Source organism: Mustela lutreola, chromosome 7 (assembly GCF_030435805.1).
Source record: "Mustela lutreola isolate mMusLut2 chromosome 7, mMusLut2.pri, whole genome shotgun sequence".
In the NCBI taxonomy this organism is placed as follows: domain Eukaryota; kingdom Metazoa; phylum Chordata; class Mammalia; order Carnivora; family Mustelidae; genus Mustela; species Mustela lutreola.
In genome coordinates this window covers 80,378,762-80,395,695 of record NC_081296.1, presented here as the reverse complement: position 1 = coordinate 80,395,695, position 16,934 = coordinate 80,378,762, and the positions used below count along the sequence as shown (strand labels likewise).

The 16,934-nt window shown below is 45.9% G+C and overlaps 3 protein-coding genes across 5 annotated transcripts in view; 2 read left to right on the top strand and 1 right to left on the bottom strand.

The window, feature by feature from the left end:
* Positions 1–2,003: 2,003 nt before the first annotated feature.
* Positions 2,004–7,112, top strand: CIROP (ciliated left-right organizer metallopeptidase). Its single transcript, XM_059181649.1, has 14 exons — positions 2,004–2,610; positions 2,720–2,813; positions 2,904–2,955; positions 3,222–3,365; positions 3,644–3,769; positions 3,978–4,062; positions 4,209–4,354; positions 4,429–4,600; positions 4,765–4,834; positions 4,911–5,007; positions 5,116–5,388; positions 5,612–5,841; positions 6,018–6,197; positions 6,699–7,112. The coding sequence occupies exons 1-14, from the start codon at positions 2,307–2,309 to the stop codon at positions 6,904–6,906; spliced, it is 2,181 nt and encodes a 726-aa protein (XP_059037632.1). The 5' UTR covers positions 2,004–2,306; the 3' UTR covers positions 6,907–7,112.
* On the bottom strand, positions 7,076–10,366 carry C7H14orf119 (chromosome 7 C14orf119 homolog). 2 transcript variants are annotated; one of them, XM_059181648.1, is made up of 2 exons: positions 10,241–10,366; positions 7,076–8,414 (listed from the first exon to the last, which is right to left on the bottom strand). In XM_059181648.1, the coding sequence occupies exon 2, from the start codon at positions 8,411–8,413 to the stop codon at positions 7,985–7,987; it is 429 nt and encodes a 142-aa protein (XP_059037631.1). In that variant the 5' UTR covers position 8,414; positions 10,241–10,366; the 3' UTR covers positions 7,076–7,984. The 2 variants fall into 2 exon arrangements, with proteins under 2 accessions (XP_059037631.1, XP_059037630.1); XM_059181647.1 differs by lacking the exon at positions 10,241–10,366 and adding an exon at positions 9,777–10,203.
* Positions 10,244–16,934, top strand: part of ACIN1 (apoptotic chromatin condensation inducer 1) — a 34,453-nt gene continuing 27,762 nt past the window's right edge. The window contains exons 1-4 of one of the 2 annotated variants that reach the window (XM_059181641.1): positions 10,244–10,425; positions 11,838–11,903; positions 14,083–14,194; positions 14,596–14,715. In XM_059181641.1, the coding sequence (XP_059037624.1) occupies positions 10,246–10,425; positions 11,838–11,903; positions 14,083–14,194; positions 14,596–14,715 (478 nt within the window). In that variant the 5' untranslated portion in view covers positions 10,244–10,245. The remainder of the gene's footprint in view (positions 10,426–11,837; positions 11,904–14,082; positions 14,195–14,595; positions 14,716–16,934) is intronic. The other variant, XM_059181640.1, reaches the window with a different exon arrangement.

Genomic DNA, 16,934 nt, shown 5'->3' with positions numbered 1-16,934 from the left:
TCAAAGAGGCACAGGCGAATCAGACTCAGCCCCTGCCCACAGTCTAGCAGGCAAATAAGCACAAAAATAAATGTCAGGAGAATGTAATAGCGCTACTTGAAAGACGTGTGAGAACTGGTATTGGAGGACAGTGAAGAGGCAAACCACCTCCACCGCCCCCCCCAGGTGGGGGTGGGTAAAGAAAAAAAAACTCAGCAGGTGGAGACCCTCTCAGCTGGCTCCGGAAAGACTAGGGCGAATTTGCCTGGCAGAAGCAGGAAAGAGGTATTGCAGCAGAAGAAGCACGAGCTGTTTCTAGCTGTTTCTAGTGCCGTTGCTGCTGGAAGGTAGAAGTTCTGCAGGCATGTGTGAAGTTCAGCTGAACTCCGGCCCGGCCGGGGCGCACCCTCCTCGATGCAGCCACAAGGGGGCAGCAAAGTACTAGGAGTGACAGCAGCAGGGTGGGGGCTGCGTGGGGGTACCTGAGTTGAGCCCCCACAGACTTTGACCCCCTTGGGCAAATCTGCCCGCCTAGCCAGGAAAAGGAGGGCATGTGATATTTGGAGGAAAAGGTTTGCCTTAGAAAAAGAACAGGAATCCTATAAAGATTGATACACGTGTCAAGAAGAACAGAGCTATTCTCCACTGAGTTGGAAGTGTAGAATATGAACCGTTGATGTGACTTGGTATTGAACATGAGCTGCAGGCTGTTCTCAGCACCCTACAAATCCTTTTTTTTTTTTTTTTTTAAGTAGGCTCCATGCCCAGCGTGTAGCCCCATGTGGGTCTTGAACTCATGACCCTGACACTTAACCTACTCAGCCACCCAGATGCCCCTGAAGAAGTCTTTGCTTCCTCCTCAAAGCAACCTTGCCAGGGACATGCAGTCATCCCCCTTTTGCAAATGGAAGGCTGGAGGCATTGGACCAAAGTCACCTAGATGGAAAGCGACTGAGTTGGTTTGTCTCCAGCATCTGACTGCTTCCCTTGTAACTGGTCGTTCCAGCCATGGGTTTGGTAATGTCCAAGTATAAAATCCAGCCTCCCTGGTAAATCAGCAGCTTTTCTGTAAACTCTTGTCCTGTCTGTAACTAATTAGCTGTGTTGCTTTACGTCATTTCACCCCTGACCTATTTCTTCAAAAGTTAAGCAATGGGGTTAGGTTCTGTTCCTTCATCCACAAACTGAAGACTGGGCCCTGGGGACAGTGCTGAGCACTGCAGCTACCAAGTCAGCCAGGAAGCAGGCTTACCTGGAAGGAGTGAGGGACCGGAAGGAAGGGAAAGCCACTAAGCCAGTGATCATTGCAAGAGAGGGGAGGAGATGCCCCTCCTGTGAAGTGGGCTCCCTTCCCCCTCCAAGTGTGGAATTTGGGCAGAAGGTGTTAAGCACAAAAGGCTTCCCAGCGTAATTATAGGGAAGGTAGGAATTGGCCAGGTGGGCAGGGAAGGAGGAGTGTATCCAGACAGGATGTGAAAACACAGCATGAACAGAGAAAACAGGGAGTTCCAAGAGCTGGGTGAGAACATCCTTGAGCACATTCTATTAACGTCCATTTTAAGAGGTGACTTTCCCTTCCAGCATGACCATATGTGGCTCTGTGAAGCTTCATGGAGCTAACACAACAGCTTTTCCTAGGAGGGGTCAGTCAGCCAAAGTGTATTTCCTGAGCACCTACTAAGTGCCCTGAGTAGGTAGGAGAGGTGCATGAAAGCCTTGCAGTTTAGTTAGAGTCCACCCAGCTCTGAGAGCAGGGCCAGGGATGTGCAGAAGCCTCGTTTGCCCATCTCTAATAAGATAAGTAAGCATCTATGAAGCACAGAGTGTCCCCATGAACACCGTTACATTAACACTGATTTTGTAGTTCTGGGATGGTTCCAAGGTTATCTACTCAGAAGGAGGGCAACTAGGATGAGAGATTCCTGAATGAGGCAGGCTCCTCCCTGGAAAGATCAGCTGAGGCCTTAAGTAATAACACTGCCTTCCCCACCCCTGACATCTCTCTCTCTCTCTCTCTCTCTTTCTCTCTCTCTCTCTCTCTCTCTCTCTCACACACACACACACACACACACACACACACACACGGCTCCCCACCTCAAGCACCCCCTGGGGGTGGCAGCTTTGGCCCTTCTTCACATCCAACCTCCTGGTGGGAACTGTGGATGTGGATTTTGTCAACAACACACTCAAATCTTGAAAAGCTAAGTGAGAGAGGTGTGGAGGGGTATGGAGAGAGAGTAGAGAGGGGGAAGCGGGAAGTCAGTGAGGCAGGGAAGAGAGGAGCAGAAGACAGGATCCTGGCCAGGTAAAGAAGAAACACTTGCAAAATGTTCCTGCTGCTGCTGGTGGTGGGGACGGCTGTGAGCAGATGCCTACATGATGAGACGCAGAAGTCTGTGACACTTCTCAGGCCCCATCTCTCCCAACCTGCACCCAGCTTCCGCTTTTCCACCCTCACCCTGTCTGGCTTCCGTGAGCCTCAGCCCCTACGAATTCGAACCTACTCTATCAGAGACCCTGTATCAGATGGAGCCTGGGAGCCGGAGGGAGCCAGAATGAGAGGAGGACCACAAGCCCTGGCCCTGGCCGCAGCCAGACAGGCTGCTCAGCAACTCCAGGGGATGCTCACAGGTGAGTGGGGAGGCAACAGGGAGGGCTGAGGAGCAGAGGGTAAGGGAGGAAGATGACTAGAGGAAAGGAACTCTAAGATGTTGAGGTGAAACTGACCACTCTTTTTAAGTCCCTCCAGTGCAAGGCCCTCTGCTTCTGAGTCGAGACCCCGCACAGTACTGCCACGCTGTTTGGGGGGACCCAGATGCCCCAAACTACCACAGGTGAGTTCGTGGTGTCGAGAATGTATATACGACCTCTTCAGGGTACCCAAAGATGGCTCCAGCTCACCTACAGATACTCACGCTTGGCAGGTGCAGCCTCTTGAACCCAGGGTACCAAGGAGAGAGTTGCCTGGGGGCAAAGGTGAGAGCAATTTCTCAGATTTGGGAATCCAAAGATCTCTAGCCTGCCTAGACTTCTCCAAGACTGTTAACATCAAAATTACTTAATGTGCTTCCTAACAAAAGTAACTTCCTGAGCCCCTTCTCCTGGCAGTTTATCAAATCAGAGACCTGGGGGTGGGAGGGATGGCAAGAGTCCCTATTCTGATAAAGACTGCCTGCTCCTCACTCCCAGTTTCCTGCTGTCCTCATCTGCTAAGCTAGATGCAACATTTCACTTCTGGACAGATCCCAGATGCCCATCTCCGTGGTTACGCATTGTGGCCCGAGCACGGTCCCCCACAACTGGTCCAGCCAGATGGACCCGGGGTCCAAGACACGGATTTTCTCCTGTATGTGTGGGTGGCCCACACTTCCAAGTGCCGTGGAGAGGTGAGACTCAAATCAAATCCTTTTACTTGTTCTTCCTCTCTTAATTTTAAATATCATGGGAAGGGGGAGAGAGCACAAAGGCAGCTTTTATTAACTTGTGATTATTGGAGGTGACTTGGTCATGTTGATGAAGTTTGGGTGGGAGCTAAGCCCCTTCAAAGCCTTCCCCTGGAGCTATCCCTGCTGGGTTCCCTGGGTGTCCGTTTTCAGGAAGAGTGCTTCTGTGTTCCCCCACTTCCCTGCTTTCCACCTCTGACCTTGTCCTGGCCCATCCACAGCCCTCTGTCATAGCCTATGCTGCCTGCTGCCAGCTGGACTCGGAAGACAGACCCCTTGCTGGTACCATCATCTACTGTGCCCAGCATCTCTCCAGCCCCAGCCTCAGCCATAGTGACATTGTCACGGTGACTGCTGCATGATAAGTAGGAAGGCGCAAACAGGTTGGGGAGAGGGGGCACGTCATTCAGCTTCCCACGAATGAAAGAATCTATTAAGGATGGAGGAGAAGGTGCCTCAACTCTAGGAAGAGCTGACTGGGCAGAGGAACTATCCAGTGGCAGGTCAACCTGCTCCACCCCCGGTCTCCCTCATCCTGCGGTCATTTGTCCTCAGGTCACTCTCCATGAATTGCTCCATGCTCTGGGCTTCTCAGGACAGCTCTTCAAGAAGTGGCGGGATTGTCCCTCAGGACCCAGTGGTAAATGGGAGGAATGAGGGCAAGCTTTCCCATGATGTCAACAAGAGGGGATCACTAGCCCCCCACCCATGCCTTCCTTCCAGTTCTGCTCCCCTCTTCCTAAGCATTCCTCACCTCATATTGCCTTCTTCCCCTTCTGTGCTCAGTTAGAGAGAACTGTTCTACAAGGCAACAAGTGACAAGGAGAGATGAGTGGGGACAACTGCTTCTTACCACCCCAGCTGTTAGCCACAGCCTGGCCAGACACTTGGGAGTGCCAGGGACTTCACCAGGGGTTCCCTTGGAAGAAGAGGTGGGAACAGGACGCCTGGTGGTGCTGGAAGGAAGAGGGAATGGTCTGGTGGCAACCAGCTCCCTCCTTCCTAGGGCCCTCTGTCTTCACACTGGGAGGCCCGACTGCTCCAGGGTTCTATCATGACTGCTACCTTTGATGGTGCCCGGCGCACTCGACTGGATCCCATCACTCTTGCTGCCTTCGAAGACTCCGGCTGGTACCGAGTCAATCACAGTGTGGCAGAGGAGCTGCCGTGGGGCCAGGGTGAGAACAGGGGAGACTGGCAGAGCACCGTGGGGGCAGTGAGAGTTTGGGGGGGGATTTTCTGCCACTGAGGTGTCACTGAAGCCATGAGCACAGCTCAAGCTGAGGGACACTTGGGGCTTCTTTTGTTTGGAGGGCTCTTTCTCTTCCTTTCTCTCCAGCAGGATCTGGCCTGGAATTTGGCCTGGTGACTACGTGTGGGGCTGGCTCCTCAGACTTCTTCTGCACTGGCAGGTAGGTGTGCTGTGTGGTTGGGGGGTGATACAGCTGTTGGGGATCCTAGTGGTCAGCTGCCCTCCCTTCCACACAGCGGGCTGGGCTGCCACTATCTGCATCTGGATAAGGGAAGCTGCTCCTCCGACCCCATGCTGGAAGGCTGCCGCATGTACAAGCCCTTGGCCAATGGGGTGAGATGACTAGAGAATAGAAAGGAAAGGAATGGAACTGGCCCAGAGCAGAGTCAATTCCTAAGGCATTTCGGCAAACACTTTTCTGCCTCCTGTCCCGCCCCTCAGAGCGAATGCTGGAAGAAGGAAAACGGGTTCCCACCTGGGGCAGAGAACCCCCACGGGGAAATTTACCATTCCCAGAGTCGTTGCTTCCTCGCCAACCTCACTTCACACTTGCTCCATGAGGATGAGACCAGGCATCCGTCTGAGATCCCACATCCGATGGAAGCAGAGCTCACAGGCCGCTGCTACTTACACCAATGCACAGAGAGAGGAGCGTATGAGGTGCGGGCTGAGGGGACAGCCTGGGTCCAATGCCTTCCCGGAAAGGCTATTCAGGTGGGTATCATAAGCAAAAAGCCACATAGTGCATTGGCAAAAGGAAGTCTAAAAGTGCTCATATAGCAAGCAGTACTATCCAACCTCTTCCAATGTTCTTTCATTTTTTACTAAGTGCCCACTGAGTCCATGACCCCGATCTAGATCGTACTTTTTCCTTAGAAGGGGGGCTTGAGCAAGCAACTGAGGTCCTAAATACATCCTGCCATGTATTTCGTTACAGATACCTGGGTACTCTGGTCTTCTCTTCTGTCCCCGGGGTCGGCTTTGTCAAACTTTCAAAGGTACGGGTGCTGTTACTTCCCCACCTGTGAGTCTTCCGCCTCAAGACCTGTTATTCCAGCTGTCTTTACAATTAGCTGGGCCCCCAGGCCCCTCGGTGGGGAAGGAAGAGCTGGACGGGCTGACCGAAGCAGTACTTCAGGCTCTGGTGAGCAGAGGCAACACCAGCAGGTAAAGGGACAGTTCAGGCTGAGGATTTATACAGTGGGCCACAGGAACGGCTTAAGTGGGTTACTTCACAACATTCCTCTGAACACTTTTTCCCACTCCTAAGCCTGCACCTGCTTCAGGAGATATACTCTTCCAGGGATTCCTCCTCCCTTAAAAAGATCCAAATGTCCCTATAGGTGCTATTTCCACAGCCCCTCCATTACCACTAGTCTGGTGTTCACTGTGTACATGAGCAAGTCCCCTGGCTGCCAAGGGCCTTCGGTTGGTATGCTGCACAGACACCTGACCCTCACTCTCCAGCAGAAGCCCCTAGAAGTACATTATGGAGGAGCCAGCTTTACCACAAGACACATCAAGTAAGAGAATATCCTAAGTAGTTTTCTTTCAAATTTCTGGAGTCCAGATGTTGGAAATTGCATTAAGCTCTCACTCATATGTAGTCTTAGGGTTATTTCGGAAGACAATTAATATGATCACCTCAGGTCTGTCACTATGGGACACCTTTCCCTCCATAATCATTGGACTTCTCCAAGTCTAGGACATAGGGATCCTAGTCCTCTTCCTCCCTTAAGTACTACTGGGGCACCATGTCCAGTCACCCAAACACCATAGTCTAACTCTTCCCTTAAACTTCCCCTCACTGCCAAGTTAGATCTCCTTCCAATAACTTAAGTTGCTGGGAGGCTCAGACCTTGGTCTTTTTCCTACTTTCAGGTTCTATATTCCTGACTTCCTTTGTAGCTTACTGATGGGAAGAGGCAGGCTTTCATGATCTCTGCGTATTAGGATAAAGGTGAAGTCCTTCACCCGTAAGCCTAGGCATTATTCCAAGACAAACGTTACTTCTGTGTTCCTAGGTTGCTGGTTACCTTGGACCATAAACCCTCTGTGACCCATCTAGCACTGTCCACAGGACTCTGCCTAACACTGCTTATCCTGGTGGGTGCACTGGGAACCATGGCCTATCAGAAACGAGCTACTCTTCTGGTGGCACCATCTGGCCCTTACGGTTCACCAGAGCTCCAAGATACAAGGGGCCCAGTTACAGGAATGAGGGAGGTGTGATGTTACCCAGAGAATAACAGGATAGATATGGAAGATTATTTCTTGGAAGACAACTGGATGGCAAGTCTACACTTCAGTTCTACTTTTCTCAAAATGCCTCTTTCTTTAGGTATCACCTCTGTACTAGCCTTGTAATGAAAAAAAAAAAAAAAAAAAGCAAGAGACATGGTTCTGAAGATTCATTCTTTATTCTGATACAAAAAATAAACCCTTCAACCTATGAAGAGTGTCACTTGTTTTTGTTTCACAAGCAAACTTACAGAATAGGAAATCTGTTATCAGCTCCAAGAATATCACATATGCTTTAGGAAAAGTCATTGCTATTTAGATTCAAATAAACATCAGTGTGGGAAAGGAGTAACGAATGATATCCCTTTCCTGATTTTTCCATAATCTTACAAAATTATTACTAGGAAAGCTAATAGTTGGGATGTCAACATAATTATGCCAGAATCTGATAAGGGCAGTGAAACCAGCCATGTGAATCCAGTTAATCTACAAAAAACATGACCTTTTTTAAATAGTCCTTCTCTCTGTTTCTGGAATAGGAAGGCTCTACTTTATAGCCCCATGGGCCAGCAATACACTTGGGTTACAATGTGTAGGTTCCTTCTGGTTATACTTGCAAAAGAAGCCATGGAATTCTTGAGGGTGTGACATGTAGAAAGGAACAAGCTAGGAGGCAGACTGCTGATCTGGATTGACTTAGATGGAAAACATTCATATGAACAGTTCAGCTGATAGGCTGTTAACGTTGAATAAGCAAGCCTTGGGGCGCCTGGGTGACTCAGTCCCTTAAACGTCCAACTCTTGATTTGGGCTCAGGTCATGATCTCAGGGCTGTGAGATCAAGCCTCGTGTTGGGCTCCGTGCTGGGCCTGGAGCCTGCTTAAGATTCTCTCTCTCCCATTCCCTCTGCCCCTTCATCCTCCAAACAAATAATCAAGCTTGTACTGGTCAGAAAGTTCAGTCAGCGGATCAGGATACCATTCCTAGGCCTTTAAGTGACACATCTGAAGATCTCGCAGTGAAGTTGCAGTTCTATCAGCTGTGATTATCTTCTTGACTTTAATGCCCATCAGTCTTTACCAGCCGTAGCAGCCACTGCCTGGTAAAACTTCGCCACGAAGTCTGGCTCACTGACCTCTAGCTGCCTGACAAATTCATTGCGCTCCTGCTCAGCCCAACCTCGAAACCACTGATCCCAAAGTCGTAGCTGGCACTCAAAGATACAAGGTGGTCGGTTTGCTCCAGACACACTAAGCTGCTCCAGCCCTTCCAGCAGTGGCTGTAATTTTCCTGGCACTGCCTTAGCTACCAGGTCCTGTAGGAAACGTTCACGCTGTGGACCTGACCAACTGGCAAACCAGTGAAGAATACACTTCATCTCCTGGGAAGTGATGTAAGACATTGGGGGAGGGGAAGAGTTAGTAATACCATCTGGTACTGGGGGTAGGGGAGAAGGGAGGGATAATGGTACTGAAGAGGAAGATGATTCCAGTGGCATCCTGAAACATAAAAGCACTGTTATATACTCTCTAGAGTAACCAAAATACAACTTCCCAACAAGAAATCTTATCAAAACCAGCATCTACAGATAAAATTACTTTTTAACAATTCAGCTTACAGGAAAACAAAAGGGTAATTCATATAGATTATTATCCGATTACCTCAGAGAAGTCACTCCAGAATAACTTCATTTCATACTTGCCAACCTCCCTCTTTTTCAGACCCATCACCTTCCCTAACCCCTTCTTCTCTCCATTATTCTTATAAGAAACCTAAAAATAACCAACATATTTCTTGCTCATTCTCCCTGGCCTACTTCTGTATTCCAGGGTGAGCGAAGAAAAAACGATTAATGTTAGTGCATCTCACCTTCCTTAAAATGAAAAAAGGTACACATTTTAAAATCTAGTACATGCAGATGGTCTGGGCATAGATGCTAATCATCCAGAGCTATCAATGGTGAGAAAAGAAAAAAAAAAATCACGTATGATGAAAAAGCCTTCTTTGTAATGTGTATATAGCCTCTGAATTATGCCCAGAACTTCCTAACATCCATTTCTTCCTTATATTTCCAATAAAGCACCACGAAAAATTAAGAGCAGAGTGAGGGTGCCTCATCCCAAAGAAGATAACACAGTAAAAAAAAACAGAAGCCACATGTTTATTCAAGACTGAAGTCTAGTCGGTTTGGTGGCTTAGGAGTCTAATAAGTGTTACACTGCAGTAGATGTGTAACAACTGATGTCTTTGCACATTTTCAAGTTTTAATGCAAAATATCCAGGGGTACCCTGCCATTGATTTGCATCAGTAATGCAAACAGAAGGTCAGTTAACTTGAATAGGTTTCGAGTTCCACAGTTTGAATTTCTAACAATGAAAACCTTAAACTACTTATCAATAACCTATTCTGTCTGCGTTTCCTCTGCTGAAAATTGGGAGTATTTGTAGTAACAAAGAAAAGAACCCCTAAGCAATCAACATCAGTCCAGTACCCAAACAGTCCAGGAGATCGCCTTTTTCACAGCAATTCCTCCTAAGGAACTTTATTCTTACTCGGGTAAGAAAAAACTTCCGTCGGGTCTTGCGACACGGCCTCCACAGCAAACTCAAGTTCAAAGAATATGAATCAGTTCACAGTTTGGGCCCCAAAACACGGTGCTGCCACTTGCCCACTTTGGAGGCCACAGAGCCTGGCATTCCAAGGACCCAAAGAACAACGTAGTCTTAGATGGGAGTGGCGGGGACTCAGCGATTGGGAGGCGGCAGGGGGATCGGTAGCAGAGCGGGCAGTGTGCCCTTCTAGCGTAACCCGCAAACACCGAGTCTGACCCAGCCTAGACAGAGACTTCTACCCCGCTTACCTCCCCTTTCCTCTCACAGGGCACCCGAAGACCGTCACAAAAGTGCTTAAACTCCAACTGTCGCCCCTGCTTCCATGTTTCCTGAAAACCCTAAACACGGCCAGCCCGGCAGCCCACGCACTTCCGGTCCCGGACCAGCCCCAAACACCCAAGCTCCTCAGCGTCTCAGCCTTAGGCTCGGAGATGGCCGAGTAACTCCGATTTTGGTTATGCCAGAGTCGACGGCTTCCGAGTACATTCGATTCACAGCCTCGGTAAGACGAAAATAACCGAGCTCTGCAAGCAGAGGGAGGGAGGGGGAAGTGGCTGGGAGGAGGGAAAGAACTGATTGGTGCCGATGTAGAGACGGAAATACCCGAGCAGTTCCGGAGGAACCCGGGGAGTTCTGAGTGGTAATCGAGGGGTTGACTATGGCAGTGGGCGGGGTCAGCTCGGTACGTTCGAAGGGCGTTGGCGGAAATTACCGAAGATGCCCGAAGCCGTCGGGACGGACCCGAGTACCTCACGCAAGATGGCGGAGCTGGAGGAGGTGACTCTGGACGGGAAGCCTCTTCAGGCGCTGCGGGTGACCGACCTGAAGGCCGCACTGGAGCAGCGAGGCCTAGCGAAGAGCGGGCAGAAGAGTGCCCTGGTCAAGCGGCTCAAAGGGGTGAGAAGTCGGCGCTGCCGGAGTGTCGGAGGGGAGCGGACCCGGTAGAGACGAGTCTCTGCCGCGGCGCAGGCGCAGTGTCCGGGCTCCGCGCGAGCGAGCTCAGGCCGCCAGCGCGAGCCTCCGGATCCGCGCGCACGGTGGTTGGTGAGGCTCGCGCTGGAATAGAGATAGCGCCGGTTCCCGCCTTAACGGCAGCGGCGCGAGCCCAAAATGGGAGGGTGCGCGCTACTCTCCCGGAGTGTCTTAAGCTCCTTCCTCCTTCCCCCACCCCCTCCTTGTTTGTGTCTGTGGTTTCGGCGCATGCGCTGCAGAAGGAGTTAAATCCCACTACTACCACCGGCGTTGCTGGCCTGAGGGGGGGAATTGGGCTGGGTCGGAGTTAGGGGTATAGTTGGGCGGAGGAGTTAATGGGGTTGGTGTCGGTGTTGGTGTCCGGAAGAATAGGATTGGGATAGAGTAAAATGTCTACCTGATTAGATTAGTAGGTGAGATGAAGAGAAACCTTAATTTGAAGGGACTCGGTTATAGAGGGGTGTATAATTTATAGGGCATCCAGAAGCAATTTGGGCGGATAAGAGTTTGGTGAATATTGGTGAGAGAGGTGGGGCAGGTTGGTATATGTTGGGGGTTTTGAATCGATTTGAGTAGTTTAGAGTGGGATCGTCATGAAGTAGGTGGATTTGTATGTATAGATTCGGTGTAAACGGAGGGAAGATGAAAATGTCTTGGTTTTAATTGGGGTTAATTAGGATACATGGCCTGTAGTGTAGATTAGGTTTGGGTTGGCTCAAGGGTTAAATTGACAGACCGTTGCCTCTACAGAAGCTGACAGTTTTGTGTGTGGATTGGGTCAGCCATAGTTTAGAGTCTGTGGTGGTTTTGTTTTGTAGCCTCCTTTTTGAAATTTTTATATAGTTGATAAATCTAGGTGCCACTCTGTTGGAAGCAATACAAGTTCATTCAAGTAGATTTAGTCCTGGGTAACTGACCAAGTAACTCAATCAGACCACAACCAGTAGCCCCATGTTGGTTTCCTGTATTTGAAGCTGACTTGAGTATTTGAAGTCATTTTACCTGAATGGCCAGATTTAGAAGGGGCATTAGTAAGAAGTACAGAAGATAATAAAGAGTGTAGTACGGGTTCTGTCATTGTCACTGATTTTATTACATAGCCAAGTCAATGATTTTCTCTATGTGCCTGCATTTTACATTTGTACTTTTGGCAGCAGTAACCATGGCTACTTTTAAGGGTCTTCTGAAGATGAAAGAGAATTAGTAAAGGGCTTTTAGGTCCCTGGAAAAGGAGTACAGGTTAAGTGTGTGTGGTTAGCCATTGCATTCAATGAAGAGATTGGGGAGGGCTGGGGTTTATTCCCTTAGATTCTGACTTTTGCCCTTCTCTGTACCAGGCTCTAATGCTAGAAAATTTACAGAAACACTCAACACCCCATGCTGCATTCCAGCCAAATTCCCAGGTAAGAAAAAAGGTTTATTAGATAAGGTGGGCTTTTTTGGATGCACAGACATATAGAAGGACATAATGATGTATACTTGGTGCTTACATCCGCACCAGTATTTTCCTAAGTTCCTGGGTTGAAAATTTCCTCATACCAGGACAGCTGAATTCTAATAAAGAATTCAAGAACTGAATTAGGAAAGCTATTAGTTAATTTCTGATGCTTGCAGTGGTATATGCAGAAAGATGTGGTTCCAACTGATGAAGTATAGTACAAGAATCTGAAGTCATTTATTTGCCGTTGATTTGGGAAGAATAGTTGGATGCCTTCTAATGTAGAAATAAAGTAGATAGTAGGGCAGTGGAAGAAAATACTTGTAAGAAGAATTCTTGTGTTGACATAGATTTTTGAAGAATTCAGTCTTTTGGAAATTAAACACCATCTCTAGTGCTAATACTGACTATGCTTTTCCTCCTAAATATCATTAATTCCTCTGTTACTTAGGGCAAGAAACTTAACCTTTAGAGGCCCTGGATTCCTAAGTTCCTATGTACAATATGAGAAAAGTTTGGACTAAATCCAGGTTTTATAATTGCTTGACTTTGGTTTTGTAGAGCTGCTTTTGGGGGCTTCCTGGGAAAGATAACTTTCTTCCCAAGTGAGCAGGGGTTCACACTCCCCTCTTAATTAAATTAGATCTACTTTTATCTGTTTTTATATATTGAGTTTCAGCATAAGATTTCTTTAGAAGTCGTCATTCCACAGTTGTTTTTTTTTGTTTTTTTTTTTTTTTTTTTTTTTTTTTTTAAGATTTTATTTATTTGACAGAGATCACAATTAGGCAGAGAGGCAGGCAGAGAGAGAGGAGGAAGCAGGCTCCCCGCAGAGCAGAGAGCCCGATGCGGGGCTCGATCCCAGGACGCTGGGATCATGACCTGAGCCGAAGGCAGAGGCTTTAACCCACTGAGCCACCCAGGCGCCCCCACAGTTTAAAAAAATAAGATTTTTAGACATTTTGATCTCATAAGATGTTTTTCAGCTCTTAAAATCCCCTCATTATAGTATGTTACATACATAAAGGAAAACATCCAGGTCTTCGTTAGTGCTGTGTTGTGCAGCTCTGGTACTAGATGAAGTCCCAAGATACTGTGGAAAAACAAGAGAGCCTTCCTACTCCCTGGTTACCACTTCATTAAGCTATATCATAGTCTAGTCAGTTTACAGATGTTTAGTTAAGTATAAGCTTAAGAAACTACGTAAGTTAATCAGTTTGTGATTATATTCCTTTTATTCATTGCATTTTAGTCTTTGAAGCTTTGCTTTCATTAATCTAGGATTTTTTCTAGCAAATGCATATGCTTTCTAATACATGCAACTCATACTTCATGTGTCCATTGAATACCAAGAGGAGACTCATCTCTATTTTAGGTGAAGATAAGCATTTACCATGCTTAGGAAAGATAACTAAAACCATAAATAGTATTTACTCAGATATTTTTCCTTTTTTTTGGAGTTCTACTAGGACTTGCTAGGCAAGAAGGTTCTGGGAGGAGGGCTTGCAAAGAGAAAACTGAAGGACGGAAGAGTGCTGTGGAAGTCTGCGTTGCAGGAAGAAATGGGAAAAGAGATTAAACTCCTGGAGTTTAAGTATAATATTACCATTTCTTCCCACCCAAAGAAAACGGAGTTAAAACTCTGTCTAAATGTTGAACAGACATCCCTTTTCTTAATCTTTCGGTTTCATACTCTAAGTACTGTATTTGAATTTTGGAGATATTTGACAAAATGATTCCTGGAAAGGAACAACAAAAAAATGACCTAGTATGAACTAGTATTTCTTCAGTTCTTGTTACTAAGGGAAGAAAAATTTAGATAATATTTTAGATTAAATTTTTAGATTAAAAGGCATAATTTTATGGGAATTTTGATTTTAAGTTACTTGGGCATTGCTGGTTGGGATCAGAATATTTAGAATAAGAAATTATGTGCAGTTCCTCTTTTTGTCATCTTTTATGAATCATGAGATTTTTTATTTTGGTCCTCAACAAGAGTAGCTTAGAAGAGGACCTTCCAACATTTTGATTATCTTTCTTGGGCTCAAATATAAGGAGGAAGCTTTTGTTCCAAGGAATTTTCTTCCTTCCGTTTCCCTGGTTTGCTTTCCTCAACTTTTCTTTTTTCCATGTCTTCTACACAGATTGGCGAGGAAATGAGCCAGAACAGTTTCATAAAGCAGTATCTGGAAAAGCAGCAGGAGCTACTTAGGCAGCGTCTGGAACGTGAAGCCCGAGAAGCTGCAGAACTTGAAGGTAAGCCCAGAGTGTCACAAGGAGTTTTTCATTGTTACTCCTGTCACTGTGTAGATAGGCCTGTTTAACTAGGCAATTTCAGGAATAAGGCTGAAACTGCTACTTACTTGCTTTGGTAGTTAGGCCAAGTGAGTTGTTTATTTACCTCTTGTCAGGGAAGAAAACAATTTAACTCTCTGTTAGAAGAGGATTCCTGCCAGCAGCAAGAGTTCTAAGTAAATTAAGCTACCCTTTAAATGAGGTAGATCTTAATCCCAGGGAGTTTTTCTCTATGTACAGTGCTCTTTTTAGTATATACTTTGTGTCCCGCGACTTTGCCTGATCTCCTTCATTCCTCTACATATTCCCACATGCTTAGCCCTTCACTCCCTCCCTGCCCCGACCCAATCTGTACTTTGCAGAAGCTTCAGCTGAGTCGGAGGACGAGATGATCCATCCTGAGGGAGTGGCTTCCCTGCTGCCTCCTGACTTTCAGAGCAGCCTGGAGAGACCAGAGCTGGAGCTCAGCAGACATTCGCCCAGTACGTATCTCCCTCCCCACTGCGCTGTTTTGTCAATCCTGCGTAGTTGGTGGGGGGAGGTAGTTAGGCCTCCTTTCATCCTAAGCCTCCATTAAGAGTCCCAGGGAAATTCTGTGACACTGATACTTCATATCTATTTGTCATGGGAATTATGTCCTTTTGGAAGTCTGCTTTCACCTCTATGTTGCATTAACCCCTCAGAGTGTTTTTCCTGAGGCCGTATGATGTTTCTTCTCATCTGTATCTCTTCAGTGTCCTCTATCTCTGCATTGAGCAGTAGTCAAAACCCTTTGTCATCCCTTCACCAGTTGTATAGATGACATATTGCACATCCAGTAATCCTCCCCCCCCCAAAATGGGTATCTGCCATAGTTCATTAATACATATAACAAATTTTTGTTTAGTGCCTATTGTATGCTAGGCACATGCTAGGCACCAGGAAAATAGGAGAGAAAATACAAGTCTTTGCCCTAAGGAAAGTATCGCCTAGTGAAGAGTTAGACATTAATCAAACTGTTATACAGTAGTTACTGTTGTTCTGTGTGCTCTGAGAAGCAGTGCGGCGCATCATGTGAGCATATTACAAGGATCTCTAACTCGGTGTATGGAGTCAGTTTAGGCAAGATTAGTTTTTTCATATAAAAATTAAGCACTCATTTTGTATAATATTTCAAGCAAAAATCCAGAAATGCAGCATTTATCTTCTAAACTACCTAAGATGGTATACTTTTAGGAAAACATGTATATAAGACACATGGGCAATAGATAGATATGTTAAACCCATGTGTACATTTAAAGTATTTTGAATCATAATTAATGTTAAAGGTCATATGGGAGGTGATCATTCCATATTTAATATTTTTAGAGCATGTCAAAGTTACTAACCCTTCTGATAATAGAGAATTCCTTTTTTTTTTTTTTTTAAGATTTTATTTATTTATTTGAGAGAGCAGTGACAAGCATGAGCAAAGGGAGAAGCAGACTCCCTGCGGAGCAGGGAGCCCAGCGTGGAGCTCCATCCTGGGACTTGAGATCATGACCTGAGCCGAAGGCAGACGCTTAACTGACTGAGCTACCCAGGCACCCCTAGAATTCCTTTCTGAACATAGATTTTTAGAAGATATTTAGTGATAGAAGAAAAATAAGTTATTTTAAAGATCTCTTTTCTCCTTAAATCCAAAAGTAGCAGAGCCTCAATTGATCCATTTTGCTCTTAGCACTCTTTTCCCTGATTGTAAAGCCAGGAGGAAGGGGAACACTCTTCTAAATTAGTGTTTCTTCTCAAATAAAAGTCAAGAAAATATTTATTAAATTTCTGCTATATACGTATCTCCATGGTCCATATGGGGAGTTAGCACTTCGTAAAATGTTTTCAGGAGAGAAGGTAATTGCATATAAAAGCAACAACAGAAGATGGTGTGTTTTAAAGTGCCACATAAATAATGTAAACACACAGATCATAAAAATACAGAGCAAAAGTTCTCTGAGGACTGGTGTGATTAGAGAGCTTCATGAAGAAGGTGTGGTATTTGAGCTGAGCCCTAGAAATAAGTAGGATTTGAATTGGTTCAGAGGAAACTCTCAAGAGAGTATTTTTAGGAAGGAATGAAAGCATAAAGCTAGGGATAAATGTGATATTTTTAAAGGAGAGGTAATAAATGAATCTAGCTAGAGTAAAGCGTTCTTTTCATATTCAAGAATAGTCAGAGGAACAATTAAAAAGGTACATTAGGATAATATGGCCAAGGGCTTTGAATATCAAAAGCCAATGAATATGAGAGTTTTTTATTCTAAAGTAATGGTGAAAACCATTGAAAATTCATGATAGGAACATGATTTGATGAGGAACTCTCTTTAAAAAAAGAGTCTCAGTTCTAAATGTAATTTGAAATGAAAATGAAAAATGGATTCTTAAACAGAAATAAGGTTTCAAAAGCTAATAAAGATTTAGAATAAAGGTTAACCAGTCTCTTCAGTGCTTTTTGTCATCAGCCGGACTTTGCCTATGGTGGTAATTGATCAAGGCGGGCAAGAACAGGGAAAAGAAGAGGAAAGATAGAGGTAAAAAATAAATTAGAAGAGTTGAATGTAGTAAATTGTAGAGTAGCTAACAATTGCCATTTGAGCTCTTCAGTGTACTCTCTGCCATAAACTTTCTTTTTAAAGATGTTATTTATTTATTTATTTGTCAGAGAGAGAGAGAGAGGGAGAACACAAGC